Here is a 15,513-nt window from a genome sequence, read left to right as displayed (position 1 = left end):
GGGCCCAGAGGTCCTTGTTGGCCATTGGTGGGAGCAGGGAGCCGGGGGCAGGGAGTGGGGCTTGTTGGTTGGGGGCACAGAGCCCTCAGGCAGGAGAGGCTGTCCTAGGCCAGGTGACAGTACCACAGCGAGCACTGGGAAAGGGCCCTCAGCAATTGCATCATGCAGCCCCAGCTGGGGTGCAGGAGAGGGGCCCACCTCTTTACCAGACACGTGAACCCCCTACCGCCCAAAGGAACGAGCTTTCAGGAGCCCAGTGGCCTTGGGGACACCTTAGCAGCTGAGGCCGCCCTTTGGAATTCAGACTCTGATGGGTGTCAGCTCCACAAAACTTTCCCAGACTCTGGGCTGGGGGCCCTGGGCACTGGGCCCGGTGGGAGACACCCCGAGAATAGTCTCCCTCCACCCTCCAGCATCCGTTCCCTAGCAACCCTGTCAGGCATCTGCCAGGACTCGCTGGGGCCCCTCAGCTTTTGTCTGGGGACAATCCCCAGGCCAAGGACAAAGGCAGAAGCAGGAAGGGGATCCAGCCCCTGGCCTCTCTGCTGGCCCCCCTCCCCTCCCCTTGCATTGAAAACGTAAGTGTCCTGAGCAGAGACCAGCAAGCAGCCAAGGAGGCCTGGTTATAAATGACAGTGGCTTCATTTCGTGGGGCCCAAAGAAGTGGGGCAGAGAGATCCCCTGGGAAGGACTGGAGCCTTACTCCCACCGGTGCCAGCATCCAGCATCCCCATCATGACAGCCCCTGGGCTGCACCCGGTCGCTGACCCGGCTCTTACCCCTGTAGCATCCCAAGCCTCCCATCATCCCTGCCCAGGACATGGGGGAGGGGAAGAGGAAAGGAGGAGTGCAGGGCACCACTACCCCACTGTCCAGACCAGGAAAGGGATGCTCAGAGAGGTGAGGCCTTGCCCCTGGATGCTCCAAAGGCAAGGGGGTCAAGCAGGAACTGACCTACTGACCGTTTCACTCCCCAGAGGTGAAGGCTAGGCTGAGACACGCCCCCCTCTCGGGTCACAGGACAGAAGGACCCACGGCATGGGGCAGGGAGGCTGCCCTCGCTGAGTCTCAAGGGGGCTCACCAGCCTCGTCCTCTGCAAAGGAGATGATGTGTGGGTGGTAGTTGTTGATGAGCCCTGGGAATGCACAGGTCTGGCCATGTCCCATGCAGATCTCACTGTAGCTCCACTGGCCTGTGCCTGGGTTCTCCTGCAGGGACATCAGACGCCTGCAAAGGAGGAGCTGGAGGGTCATGACTGACATGGTGTCTAGGAACAGACAGGCCACCCCTCCATCCCGTGAGCCATCTGCCTATTTATCCATCCATCTACCCATTTATATATCCACCTATTCATCCATCCATCCATCTACTCATTTATCCATCCACTGATCTATCCATCCATCTACCCACCCATCCATCCATCTACCCATTTATCCATCTGCCTGTCTGTCCTCCTTCCATCCATCCTCCCATTCATTCACCTATTATCCTACTCATCCACCTGTCCATCCATCCACCCACTCATCCATTTACATGTCTGTCCTCCCTCCCTCTCATCCATCCATTCATCCACTACCATCCAATCCATCCAATAATCAATTTACCTACCTACCTACTCATCCAGCCACTTACCTATCCATCCATCCATCTACCTACCCTCCTATTCACCTATCCTCCAATTATCCACCTAGTATTCATCCATTTACCATCCATCTACCCATCCTTCTATCCACCCACCCACCCATCCATTCATCTCCCATCCCGCTCCATCCATCCATATAACCATCCATCCATCTACCCACATATCTATCTACCTATCGAGCCTCCCTCCCTCTTATCTATCTACCCATTCATCCCCTACCATCCACCCAATCATTAATTCATATACCTACCTGCTCAATCATCCATATACTCACCCAACTGTCCACCTATTCAGCATCTCATCTATCCATCCATCCATTCAATTACCTATTATCTATTCAGCTATCTCATTATACATCTATCCATCCAAGCATCATCCATCTATCTATTCATCCAATCACTTATCTATCCAATTTATCTATCAGTTCATCCATCCAATCAGCGATTATCTGTTCAGCTAGCTATCTAGTTATCCATATATCCATCCCATCCATCCATCCATCCATTATCTATTCAAGTATCATCCCTCCATTCACCCAATCACTTATCTATTCAACTACCTATCTGTCCATGTCATCCATCTATCCAGCCATTTAATCAGCCATTTTATCTGTTCAGCTACTAGCTATCCATCTACTCATCCATCCATCTATGCATCTCATCCACAAATCCATCCATCTACCCAAGTGTTATCTTCCATCCATCCATGCATGCAATCAGGACCATACATCAATTAAAAGGTACAATGAACATGATTCAGTTGTTCGAAACATGTTGAAGATTTCATGACAGCCACAGCAGAGCATGCAACCCAACACAGAGCCTTCTGGGTATGGAGCTGAGTAAGCGATAGCACAGTTTCCATGTCCATGGAAATCAAATCCACTGCCACCAAGTTGATTAAGACTCATGAGGACCCAATAGGACTGCGTAGACCGGCCCTGTGGGTTTCCAAGGCCTGCCCATTGAACAGCTGAGTGCAGGGCTCACAGAAGTTTGGAAAGATCCAGGGCCCTGCTGACACCTTGAGCTTGGCCCTGAACTGTGCGAGAATTTCATAGGGCAGATCCAGGCTACACAGGGTAAAATTAGAGGCTTTGGCTCAACCCATTTTATAAATGGGAAAGCTAGGTCCCGTCAGCAGTGTGGAGCTGGGTGGACTGGCCACAAGCCCACCTGGGGGCTTGGCAGCCTGCAGGAACTAAGGCTCGGTCTTGCTGCTTTCTCTCTTGGGAAATCTGCCCGGCTGCCCTCCCAGAGAGAGGCAAGGCTGGGGCAGCAAGGGCCACTATGTCCTAATCACATGCCAGATGCCGAGTGTGGCAGTGCACTGAGCCTCCATGGGTCAGTGGAGGTGGGCACAGTTGCCATCTCCATCTTTCAGAGTAGGAAGGTGAGGCACAGAGAGGCAAAGTAACTGGCCCAGGGTCATCCCTCTATGTGCCAGGATTCACACCCAGGTCATCGGAGCCTGCACACATGAATATGCTTCCAGGCTTCCAGCTGGCTCCGCCCATCTGGCCTCAGTTTCCCCCTCTGCACAATGGGGAACCAAGGTCATTCAGAGGTCCAGCCAGCCCCCCTGGGAGACTCTTCTCTGGCCTTTCTTAAAATCCACATGGGGTGTTACTCATCCCCCTCCCCTCACTTCCATTCTCTCAACACCACCCCCCCCAGGAACTCCATGGGGGGGGCAAGCATGGATGCCAGAGGGGACCCCAGTGACCAGAGGTCCCTCACAACTGACTCCCTGAAGGGCGCCCTGGGTAGCCACTTCCCTGCCGGCCTCAGCCTCCTGGTCTGGGCACCAGGCCTTGGACCCAGACTCCCTGTGGTTCTGATGATAATGGCAGGGGGTGGAGGGCAGGGTTCTAGGCCCTGGTCAGCTGGCTCAGGGACAGGTCACAGAGGTGACCCAGGGCCTTCTGAGGAATTTGCTTTTTCCCTACTTCTGCATTCTCTAGCCAACTGGTTGCTCAGGTGGGAGGGGAGGGCCAGGCCAAACAGTGACCTGCGCCCCCAGGTGTGCTATGGGTGGCGGACGGAGGCAGGGACAGAGACCCTGGGGACTTCCACACCTGCTGGGCCCACTCTAGAGGGCAGACCAGCCCCACTCACCCGCTCATGAAGTCCCCAAAGATGTACAGGCCGTTCAGGTTGGGATACTCACAGCCCCGGTACACGTAGCCCCCGGTGACTGACTTGCCCATCTTGTGGGGGTAGGCGAAGATGGGCAGCGTGTCATCTGCAGGGAGAAGTTAGGGTGAGGGGAGCGCTGTCCAGGCAGCCCCCACGGTCAGGGACAAGGGCAGGGCAGGGAGGGGTGAGCTCACTAGGATGGCCTGAGAGGGGCACACAAGGCTTTGATACAGAAGGCAGGTGCCTGGAGTGGATCTCAGATAGGGGGTGCCCAAGGAAGGAACACAGGGTGCAGAGGACACGCAGGGAGGTGGTGGGGCACAGCCCGTGGGGATGGAGGTGGACCTCAGGGTGGGGTACCAGGAGCGGCAAGGTCTCCCAGGAAGCGCAGGGGCACAGCCTGTGGGGCAGGGGTGGAGATCAGTTGGGGGAGAGGGTCTGGGAGGGGCGGCGTGATCACCGAGGGAGGCGGCGCACAGCTTTCGGTCGTAGCACTCGAAGCCCTCCCGCGCACGCCAGCCGTAGTTTCGGCCTCGCTCCACCAGGTCCACCTCCTCGAACTTGTTCTGACCCACGTCGCCGCAGAAGAGGCGCCCACGGCCCGCGCCTGTCAGTGGGTCCCCGCGGTCGAAGGAGCAGCGCCACATGTTGCGCACGCCCAGGGCATAGACCTCAGGGCGCGCAGCGGGGTCGTGGGCGAACGGGTTGTCCTGCGGGATGCTGTAGGGCAGGTCGCGCTCCCGGTGGTCCACGTCGATGCGCAGTACCTTGCCCAACAGCGCGGACCTGCGGCCGGGGCAGGGGAGGGAGAGGGCGGGTCAGTGTGCAGACTCAGAGCTGCCCTGGGGGCCAACCGGGCGGGAGCAGAGCTGAGGGGGAGCAGGTGGCACCTCGGACGGGAAGCCAGAGGTACTGAGGTGGAGTCTCCCTGCATGTGTACAAGCTGAGTAACTTCACTCCCTCACCCACCCTTCTTTCCACCCACGCACTCATCTGTCCTCCCACCACCCACTCAAACACTCATCCACCCATCCATCCATCCACCCATCATCCATCCATCCACCCATCCACCTATCCATCCATCCATTCATCCATCCATCCATCCATCCATCCACCCACCCATCTATCCATCCATCATCCATCCACCCTCCAACCATTCATCCATTCACCCATCCAGCCATCTACCCATACACCCATACATCTATCTACCCATCCATCCATTCATCCATTCACCCACACACTCATCCATCCACATCTTCCCACCAACCACTCACACACCCATCCATCGATCTACTTGCTCACCCATCCACCTACCCATCTGTTCAAGCCAAGAAGGGGGTCGCTGAAAGCAAGAATACTCTTCAATACTGGTGGTGGGGAGCAGGAGGGGTGTGACCACAGGTGCAGATAAACCACATGCCCACATGCCCCTGCCCCAACTGACTCAGATCTCCCTATGAAGTCCTGGACCATCACTCCCATCCCTCTGGCCCCAGGGTGCTGGTAGTGGGGGACTCAGAGCTTGAGGGACTCACGACAAGTCTCCCACAGGTGCTCTCACCGATGAGAGGACTTCCTACACAGACTGCTAGCCGGACCCACGCCCTCAACCCCAGCCCTTCCCACGGCGCTACGCTGCTCTGTTGAGAAAGAGGCTCAGAATACCAACCAAAAAGCACCGGAAAGCACAACATACTTGTTTTGGGCATTTCCAAACTTTCCAAAGGGATCGCCGGCCATCCCGCCATCACCGGTGAAGATGTACAGGTGGCCGTCATCCCCAAAGAGCAGCTGGCCGCCGTTGTGGTTGGCGGCAGGTTCTTCGATCTCCAGGATGATCCTGTGGGAAGAGGCTGTGATCGTCCGCTGCTGCCCCAAGCACAACAGAGAGCAACGCTGCCTGGTTCTGTGCCACCACGCCGGGACCGTGCGGGCCACACAGCTGTGGTCCCTATGGAGTTCATTCTTCCTAGTCCAGCCTAGCCGGATGCTCAGCTGACCCTCCTGCACAGCATCCTCGCCAGCAACACACAGGCCCCCTGCTGGCTGGCTGCCTGGCATCGGATCCAAGTCTCCGTGCCCGGAAGAAGAGAATTCTGCCACTGCACCCAAACATGCCAAAACCCAGCCTCCCACCCAGGCTGGGTCACAGCTGTAAAGTCCCCCTCTCTGGAAGCCACGTCACAGCTAACAAGACCTTTCATGTCCTTCACACCAGGTGGTTTTCCCCAGGACCTGGGCTGAGCCAGGGTGAGTTCCTTCCAGGCTGTGCCTCGGAGAAGCCGGAGGCTCAGAGAGGTGGAGCAGCTGGTCCAAGGTCACACAGTCCAGAGGGAGCAGAGCTGGTCATCTTGAGCCCACGTCACCTCCTTCAGGTCGGGGTTTTCTCTGCCTCTCCCCGCGGCCGGCACCCTCCCTGTTATGAGCCTCGTCACTGTCACACCAGTTCTCTTCTCTGTGGTCAGAGAGCCCCCCATGCCAGCCCCTCACTGGGAACTTTCTGCACACCCTCCTCTGCCCTCTGCCATCCCCTCCAGGGACCCAGGCTGGTGGCTTCAGGCTTCTCGCTACACTCCCTCCTCGACGTCTGATGTGTGACACGTCCCCTCGTCCCGGCTTCCTGTTAGGACCCTAGCTGAACCCCCACTCTGCAACACGCTCAGTCGACAGGTTTTGAAAAGTCATCATTGGAAACACACCAGGGGGTCATCCCTCTGTCTCTTCTTCGTTATGTCCATGTGACCCCTCCATCTCACCCAGGGGACTGGCTGGGCTCCCCCACACAAGGCCATGAGGATGAAGTGTTATCTCTTTTTGCACTGGCTGCCAGGAAGCTCATAAATGCTGCATGACAAGGTCCACACCGGCCCTCAGCCTGGGTATCAGGCTCCTTCTCCTTGTGTGCGTTCAGTGTTAAAGCTCCACCATCCTGGCAAACGCAGAGGAGCCCCTGTGGTATAGTGGATATGGGCTGTGCTGCTAATCACAGGTCAGCAGTTCAAAACCACCAGCCGCTCCAAGGGAGAAAGACAGGCCTTTCTACTCCCATAAAGAGTGACAGCCTCAGAAACTCACAGGGGCAGTTCCACCCTGTCCTACAGGGTCACGGGGAGTCAGCATTGACTCGACATCAAATGCATGAATGCATGAGGAGCTTAGGTACACATTGGGCTGCTAGCCACAAGGTCAGCAGTTTGAAACCACTAGCTGCTCTGAGGGAGAAAAACGAGGTCTCCTACTCCTATATGGAGTTACAGTCTTGGAAACCCACAAGGGTCTACCCTGTGCTGTAGGGTCGTTATGAGTCGAATGGACTCAAAGGTAGTGAGTTTGGTCAAATGCATGATGTGCTGTTATTTGCCTAGTGTCCTGGCCCTTCCCCTGACTATTCTATAGTTCAGAGGCCCAGCCCCTGCAAACTACATTCCCTATGCTCCTTGGCGAGCAGGTCTCCATGTAGTTTCCACTACTGGGAAACACTGAAAGGGGACTGGAGGGTAGGCTGAAGGGAGAAGCAGGACCATTTCTCCCATCTCTTTGCTTCAAACTTTGGCAGCAGCCAAATTCCCTGCCAGGACCTGTTGGGGGTCAGCTTCTCCAGGGAACCCTGGGAGCTCCTGGGCTCCAGTACCCCATCCTTCTCCAGCCCTGGGAGGAGAGGCAGCTTCAGGTGCTAAACCTAGAATGGCTTCGCTGCCCCTGATCATCGGTGGCAGCTCTCACACCTGAGTGTGCTCAATTCCACCTTCTGCATTAGATAGGGGCACCAGTGAGGCAATGGTTAGGGCTTGGCTGGGGGTTTGAACCCGGCAGTGACTCCCTGTGGCTCTGCGGGAGAGAAGGCCTGGGGAAGCTGCTCCCCTAATGATTAAAATCCTGCTACAGGGAAACTGCCATCCCATCCCTCTCTCATGGAGGGACTGGTGGGCTCAAACCACTGACCTTACAGTTAGCAACAGAGCGCTTCACGAATGCACCACCAGAGCCCCCTTTCCATCTACATTACCACCTGGTAGCCTAGTGGTTACATGTTGGGCTATTAACCACAAGGTCCACAGTTCAAAACCAGCAGCTGCTCTAGAGGAGAACAATGAGGTTTTCTTCTTCCATAGAGAGTTACAGCCTCGGATGCCCACAGGGGCATTTCTGCCCTGCCCCATATGGTCAAGAGGAGTCAGGGTAGGGTCAATGGCAGTGAGTTTGTTTGGGATTCGGAGAAAACCCTATGGGCAGCTCCACTCTGTCACACGGAGTCACTCTAAGTCAGAATTAACTCCACGGCGCCCAACAACAAGACCACATCTCAAGCACTGGAACTATCAAGGACAAAGAGCACCCCTACACAACAGCACCTGACAACAACCATGGCATCATTCTTTAAGGGACATTGAGAGCCTCTGAGCCTTGGTCACAATGCTGTCATCAACTGAGTGTGGCCTACCTTTGCCCCCTGCGAGCTCTTTAACACATAGCATGGATTCGTTAGCACTGAACCACGGCCCACAGTGCCCTGACTCGTGCTAAGAGAAGCCAGTCTGATGTGGCTGTCTCTGTCGCTCAAGCCCACCGCACAGCTACTCGCACCGATTTTCGGGTGTCCGTGGCACTATGGGAGTTATGTTTACACTATACCAAAAACAAAACAAAACAACTCCATTCTGACTCATCATGAGTCTATAGCACAGGGCAGAACTGCCCCTGTGGGTGCCCGAGGCGGTAATTCTTTATGGGAGTAGAAAGCCTTGTCTTTCTCCCTTGAAGAAGTGGCTGGTGGTTTTGAACTGCTGACCTTGCGGTGAGCAGCTCAGCGTCTAATCACTACACCACTGGAGCTCCTGTACAGCAGGCTATTTATGGAATGAGTCCTGGCGGCACTCCAGGGAGCTCTGGTAGTGTGGTGCCTATACATTGGGCTGTGATCTACATGGTTGGCGGTTCAAACCCACCAGCATCCTCTGGAATAAGACTGGATGTTTTTGTTTTTTACCCTCGTAAAGAACTACAATCTCAGAAACCCACGGGGGTCGATGTGAGTCAGCACTGAGTCAGTGGCGGGGAGTTTGGTATTTGGGTTGGGTGGTGGCACTCCGGGTAAGGTGGGGCTGCTAACTGAAAGTTCAGACACTCATACCCACAGCCACTCCACAGGAGAAAGACGAGGCTGCCCGCTCTCATAAAGATGTACGCCCTGGAAACCTGCATAGGGTTGCTGTGAGTGAGAAGACTCCGTGGCAGTGGGGTCAGATGTGTGTGTGGGGGGGTGGGGGTAGTAATCTCCTAAACTCGGTGGCATGATGAAATCAGAAATCCTGGCACAGTGATGAAGTGTGACACAGGCACAGGGTGAGCACATGCTGTTGAGAAAATGGCGCCCACGAGTCCCTTGATGCCACAAAGCTTCACTTTGTGACAAGCCAAACAGAACACAGTGAGTGAGTGGACTCTCGGAGGAGCCTGGACAGGGCTGCAGTGAGTCAGAAGCCTCACTTCCAGAAACCCTGGATCCCAAGGGGGCCTCTAACTCATGGAGAACTGGTGGTCCTGGCAGGCCTGATCCAGGCATTTGGACTGGGGTCCCCGGGTGACCTTCCTCTAACCTATAACTCGGGGTTCAGACCCCCCAGGGGTGACAGCTAAACAGCCTACAAGGCACCTGCTGCACAGCCCCTGATCCAGCTCTCCCCACCCTCGTCTGGTTCCCTAGGGAATGCCAGCTCTCTCGCCTGGCACTACTATACCTGCCAGGCTCCCAGGGCACCTCACCTTTCCCCTGGCATTGCCACACCTGCCAGGCTCCCAGGGGACCTCACCTTTCCACCTGGCTCTGCCGCACCTGCCAGGCTCCCAGGGGACCTCACTTCTCCACCTGGCACTGCCATACCTCTGCATAGTGCTGGGTCCTACCCTGGGCAGGCTTCCCACCTCTCCCACCTGGCACTGCCATACCTGCTTGGCTCCCAGGGGACCCCGCTTGTCACTACAGAGTGCCAGATCCCAGCCCTCCCCACCCTGGCCAGGCTCCCCAGGAATCCCACCTCTCAGAGCTGTGGTCCACGGTGTTGCCATTGTCCTCAGAGACCCTGAACTCGCTGATGCGGATCCACTCATCGAAGCCCACCCCGACGGAGTAGTAGACGTAGAGTTTGCCGTTGTGCCGGAAGCGGGGGTGGAAGGCCAGTCCCAGGAAGCCCCGCTCATCACCCTCCCAGGGTGAGGTCAGCACTGCCCGGCTGACGTTCAGGAAAGGCTGCTCCAGCCTCGAGCGGTCCGGCAAGTAGGTCCAGACCAGCCCCACCTGCTCGGCCACGAAGAAGCGGTGGGTGCCGTCGCGGGCGTGCACCATGGCCACGGGGTTGCGCAGCCCATTGGCTACCTCCTCCAGGCAGAGCTGCAGGCAGCCCTTGGCATCCGCCACCACGTGGCCCAGGTTGGTGGTGAGCATCTCGTTGACCAGCAGGCGTGGGAAGCAGTAGTCCACGTCGTCCAGGGACAGGTAGCGACAGAACTTGGCCTGGTTGCCCTCCAGGGCCCAGAGCTCACGGTCGGAGGACAGGTGGCGGAACAGACCGCGGCAGGTCTGCCACATGTCTAGGCAGTAGTCTTCGCAGAGCCCGGGCACCGTCCGCAGGGGCGTGGACGGGTCCTCGGCATCGTAGAGGTGGGCCGCATAGGGCGAGCATTCCTGCAGAGACAGGGGGTGCTCAGAGACACTCGCCGTGGGCCCCCACCAGCAGAGTGACCACTGTCATTGAGTCCATCCGGAGTCATGGGGACGCTATAGGACAGAGCAGGGGCTGACCCACTGGGTGTCCCAGGCCAAATGTTGTGATCGAATCAGGCTGCCTGGTTTTTCTATATGCAGTGGTGGGCGGGTTTGAACCACCACTCTTTCTGTTACCAGCTGAGCGCTTCACCATGGCATCACTAGGGGTTCAAGCGGGCAGGCCCCAGTGGCTACCTCCTAATCACCGTCAGCTCTCTTCCCGGGATGCTTTCCCAAGCCGTTCTCCAGAGGGGACTCTTTCATGCAATCTACGCCCACCTGCCAACATGCCTGCTTTCTGAGGCATCTGCATAGCTTCCAACCAACCTTTCCACTAATGGCTCCCATCCCCATCCCAGGTCCCCCAGGGACTCCTCACTGGCTCTGCCAGCCCTTCCCTTAGCGTCTGACACCCGCCTCCGTGCTCAGCGGGACAAGGGCTGGGCGGCTGGGGAGGCCCTGACAGCTGATGCTCCCTCCAAAGGGAGGCTCGCTGCCAGTGGGTGGCAGGCAGCCCGCTAGGCCTGTGGTTTAGGGCTCCAGGCCAGCGGCAGCTGCTCAGTCACTCGCTCACTCACTCTCATTACACAATTGTGGCTTTGAGTCAGCCCACGGTCTGAGTTCCCGGCCCCTCTGCTGCTGCCTCGCAGGGGAGCCTTCAGACCGGCCAAGGGGCACTACGTGTGCTTCATGCTTGGGGTCTCTGGTCCGTCCAACCCTCAACCAGACAGGGGACCAAGCTTCATGCCCTCCACTCGGCCCACGGCCTTCAGTCAGGCCTTCTGTGCCCATGGTCCGCGGGGCAGCGGCGGGTGGTCCGGGAGGGACGGAGTGAGTGTGTACAGCCCTCATCTGATCTTTGGGATTTCAGGCAGTGGTGAGTGTCCCGACAGGCATGTTAAGAAGTTGGTGGGAAAATTCCACTCTCTTCTCACGCCCTGATCCCGGAACTTTCTGAAGCCCCTGGTTCTCTGTCCAGGAGAATGCAGCCTTGGAGAAGGCACCGACGCAGCGGTGGCCAGACCAGTGGAACGGCAGCATTTTGGTCCATGGGTGTGACAGGGGCCAGCCAGTGAGCTCAGCTTTGAGACACAGGGGGAGCAGAGCTGACTCCCAAGAAGCCCTCACTCACCAAAGCCCGGCCCCAAATCCAGAGGGTGAGAAGAGGGTCCCAGAGCCAGGCTGGCGTCTCGTGAGGCACAGGAGCACCTCGCCTCAGGGTTCCTGGTCCCTAACACACAATTCAAACTCTGGTGCCCAGTAAGACCCTCCAGATGCAGTGGGTGACCAGACGCAGCGACTGCTGGCCACAGAAAGGACCTTCAGCAGCGGGGCCTCGCAGTGGTCAGCGAGGGAGCGGTGAGGACCCGTGGAATCCCAGCATGACGCTGTCTGACTCCAGAGTCCCGCCAGCCATCTGCCCAAGGGTGGTCCTATGCAGTCACAGACACCCACAGGCTCACTGCACCACCACTCTTTAGGAAGGCTGTATCATGGTGCACAACATCCTTCCAGCTCCTGTCCTGCCCATCTCTGCCTCTGGCAAACTCCTATTCATGCCTCAATACCCAACTCAAAGGCATTCTTTTATCCCTCCATTCTCCCAAGATGGGACCCTCCAGGGCTTCAAGGAGGGAAGCAGTATGGCAAAGGGATGGAGGACTCTGGGGTCAAAAGCACTAGAGGTCGAGTCCCCCTTTCCTTTGTGGCTGGGGCAAGTCCCTTTGCCGCCCTGTGCCTGCACCCTCATCTGTACACCTCGTCACAGACTTGGGAGGAATAGCCAACTCTTGTGAGTCCTCTCAGGCTCTGCCAGCCCTTCCCTTAGCGTCTGTGTCTGACGTGCTCAGCAGGACAAGGACGGGAGCTCTTGTGATGACTGCTCGGATAATATGGGCTGTCTGGACACACCTGTGCCAACCTCCTCCAGTAAGCCTTCCCGGACGGCACTCTCTGGCCACCAGGAGCCTGGTGCACACCCCACACTCATCCCTGGGATCCTGTCTCCTGAACTGAACACAGGGTTTTTGAGGCTGGGTGGCTCCCAGCACAAGGCAGAGCCCCCAGATTCCTGGGGGACCCTGCAGGGTACTTTCGGCAGGAGTGAGGTCAGATATTCTGAGGTAAGCCTCCATCGCCAGCCCCCCTGAGCCCTGGGTGCCCCCTGTCCCAGCACCTTCTCCTCCAGGTGGAGCAGCTGGCTGTAAGCAAAGGCCTAGGAACATGGCTGAAGGGGCAAAGCGGAGTAGTCATCCTTAAGCTGAGAACCAGCCTGGACCTCTGCAGGAGGGCAGTGGTATCAGATATGGGGGTCCTGCGGAGGGCTCTGGTGGGGTTATCTGTTTTCCGTCTCCTCTCTCAGGAGCCTGCTGGTTGGAGGCTGAGGTGAATGCCGTCACTGCTGGAAGCCAGTGAAGAAGTAGCCAGCTACCACCCCAGGGGAAATCAAGGGTGCTGGTACCAGACGTGGCCTTGACTCCAGCCAAGGGTGGAGTCCTCCTCTAGCCCTCTCCTGCCCCCACCTGAGTAGCCCTGCCAGGGACACCAGCCCTGTGCTGCCAGCCCCAAGCTCACTCAGACATGAGGTCACTCCAAGAGTCCTTGGCTGGGTGCCCAAGGCCAGAGGTCCCTGGAAGCCTCCCCAGGGAACGGGGAGCCTCCTCAGAACTGACCTTTCCCTCCGCCCCAACCTGCCCCCTCACTGGAGTCAGAACAGCAAAGCCGGGCAGGAAACAGTGTGAGATAAACAGCAGGAGCGCCACTGGGTCAGACAATGGACTGTGACAGGGAGACCAGCAGACCTGGAGGACCAGAGAGGGTGGCCCCTTGGTCAACCCCTCCGATACACAGCAAAGCCCACCAGCAGATAAGCTTCTACTTCTCTATGCCTCTAGAGCTCCCCAGGACCCCTCCCCTGGCCATTCCTGGCTCCCCTTTTATCCCTTGGCCAAAAAAGATATAGAATGAAACATGAGCTGTTCCGGCACTGGGCACATGTACGATTCAGTGCATTAATCATGACGGTCACGTTGTACAACAGCCACCATGGCTTCCAGAATTTTCCACCAGCCTCGTCAGCCTCGCTGAAACCACAGTGCCCTCCCACTCCTGCTGACCACTGTCAAACCCTGGCTCCTGTGGTTCTCACACTGATGTTTTGTGTGACGGGGGTCCTGCCCCGCAGGCTTCTGCTAACTCCATATTTTCAGGGTCCACTCATTTTCAGGGTGCCATGCCTGGGGACTTCCTATCTCCCAAGGGCCCCTACACGGCATTCCTGAGGCTGTGAATCTTGACGGGAGCAGACAGCTTCATCCTACTCCCTACGAGTGGCAGGTAGGTTTGAACTGATGGCCTTGCGGTCAGCAGTGTAGCGCTTGCGTGACAGCACCACCGGGGTGTCCCGTTGTTATTGTTAGGTGCCACTGAGTCGGCTCTGACCCATAGTGACCCTATCTATGCACAATGGAAAGAAACACTGCCCAGTCCACCAATCCACCTCGTTGTGGGCCTTCCCCTCCTTCGCTGCCCCAAGTGGGCTTCTCTAGCTGACGTATGCTCCACTGTATGAAGGGTCACACTCAGTTGATCACTCCAGTCAGACAACCTGGCTCCCACCTGCAGTGAGTGAGGCCCAGCCCCCTTCCTTAGCCACCTCTGGGCTGTGAGACCCTGCCCCTCTCTAGACCTCCCCTGAAGGGAAGTGGGTGTGGCCAAAGGAGCTCCCGAGGCATTCAACCAAAACACTGCCTGAGCCCTAAGGCAAAGAGGTGTCACTTAATCTCTCTTAATCTGTGTGGCCATGGGGGCTGGGGGGGGATGCCTATATTTGTTTCCATGTTATAGGTTTGAGCCCTGGTAGCGTGGTGGCGGCATGGTGGGCTGCAGCAGTTCGAAACCACCAGCCAGTCCTTGGGAGAGAGGCAAGGCTTTCTACTCCCATAGAGTGACAGGCTGGAAACTCACTGGGGGCAGTTCTACCCTGCCCCATCGGGTCACTGTGAGTCCACATCTGCTCGATGGCAGTGGTGGGCATCTTTCTGAATTCACCACTGCAGTGCAGCAGGGCCTGGTGACCTGTCCAGGGCCACGCAGCCAGAAAGTGGTGAAGCCAGGATCCTGCCCCAGCATAACTGTCCCCCGGCCCCTTCCACGCCTTCCCTGGGACTGGCCCCTCAGCCCACTGCCCCCAGGGCTCTCACAGCCCAGATGCTGGTTGAGGCCCAGCCTCAGGGGCTCCCATCTCTGGGGTCTCCGTTTCTACACTCAGCCAGAGTTCTGGTCATTTGCTGGGGAACCAGATCCCAGCCTGGCATGAAATGAAGCAGCTTTGAAACAGCTTCTGCAAGTGGGGGGATGCCCTCAGAGGAGGATGGGCTTGGAGGTTTTACCACAAGGTGTCACTGGAGGTGGTCCAGAAGGGGAGAGCGCCTAGGCCAGGTGCTGGCACCAGGCGCCCGGCAAGCTCAGGACGGCTCACTCAGCGTCAAAGAACCAGAATCAACATCTGGCAGGGAGGAGGGACCCCCACTTCCATGGGGCACAGCCTATCTCCACTAACCCTGCGCTGTGACCACACCCTTGCCAGAGCCAGGGCCCCGCCCCCACTTTCTGGGGCACAGCTCAGAGGAGCCGGACTAGTGCCTTCTCACCTGGTACCTGCACTAGGTCGGACCAGGGCACAGACTCCCCCATCCTCTGCAGGGCCTCCTGGTTCCAGAAGGCCTGACAGTCGCGTCCAGTACCCCACCCCACCACCCGCCCACAGCCTCCTCAGGTGCCCCTGTCTGTTCCAGCCCCCCTGTCCAGAGTCTGCTACCCAGCTGGGCCCCCCCGCGCCCGCTCACCTGGCACAACAGGTCGAGCGCGTAGCCGGCGCACTGGCTCCAGCTGGCGGCGTCCACGCGGGCCGCCAGGGCCCCGAAGCGGCGGGCCAGCTCCGCGTCGCGCTCCGGCGCGCAGCAGCCGA

At 57.8% G+C, this 15,513-nt stretch overlaps 1 protein-coding gene across 1 annotated transcript in view; it reads right to left on the bottom strand.

Moving 5' to 3' along the window:
* HHIPL1 (HHIP like 1) overlaps positions 1-15,513 on the bottom strand; it is a 27,120-nt gene that overhangs the window by 9,400 nt on the left and 2,207 nt on the right. The window contains exons 3-8 of the mRNA XM_045288077.1: positions 15,392-15,505; positions 9,817-10,463; positions 5,478-5,621; positions 4,242-4,567; positions 3,761-3,887; positions 1,083-1,228 (exon numbers count right to left, since the gene is read on the bottom strand). Coding sequence (XP_045144012.1) covers positions 1,083-1,228; positions 3,761-3,887; positions 4,242-4,567; positions 5,478-5,621; positions 9,817-10,463; positions 15,392-15,505 — 1,504 coding nt within the window. The remainder of the gene's footprint in view (positions 1-1,082; positions 1,229-3,760; positions 3,888-4,241; positions 4,568-5,477; positions 5,622-9,816; positions 10,464-15,391; positions 15,506-15,513) is intronic.

Source organism: Echinops telfairi, unplaced genomic scaffold (assembly GCF_000313985.2).
Source record: "Echinops telfairi isolate 266 unplaced genomic scaffold, ASM31398v2 ScPeMD7_18;HRSCAF=68, whole genome shotgun sequence".
NCBI classification, from domain to species: domain Eukaryota; kingdom Metazoa; phylum Chordata; class Mammalia; order Afrosoricida; family Tenrecidae; genus Echinops; species Echinops telfairi.
The sequence above is the reverse complement of the archived record's forward strand: the minus strand, read 5'-3'. Positions and strand labels throughout refer to the sequence as shown.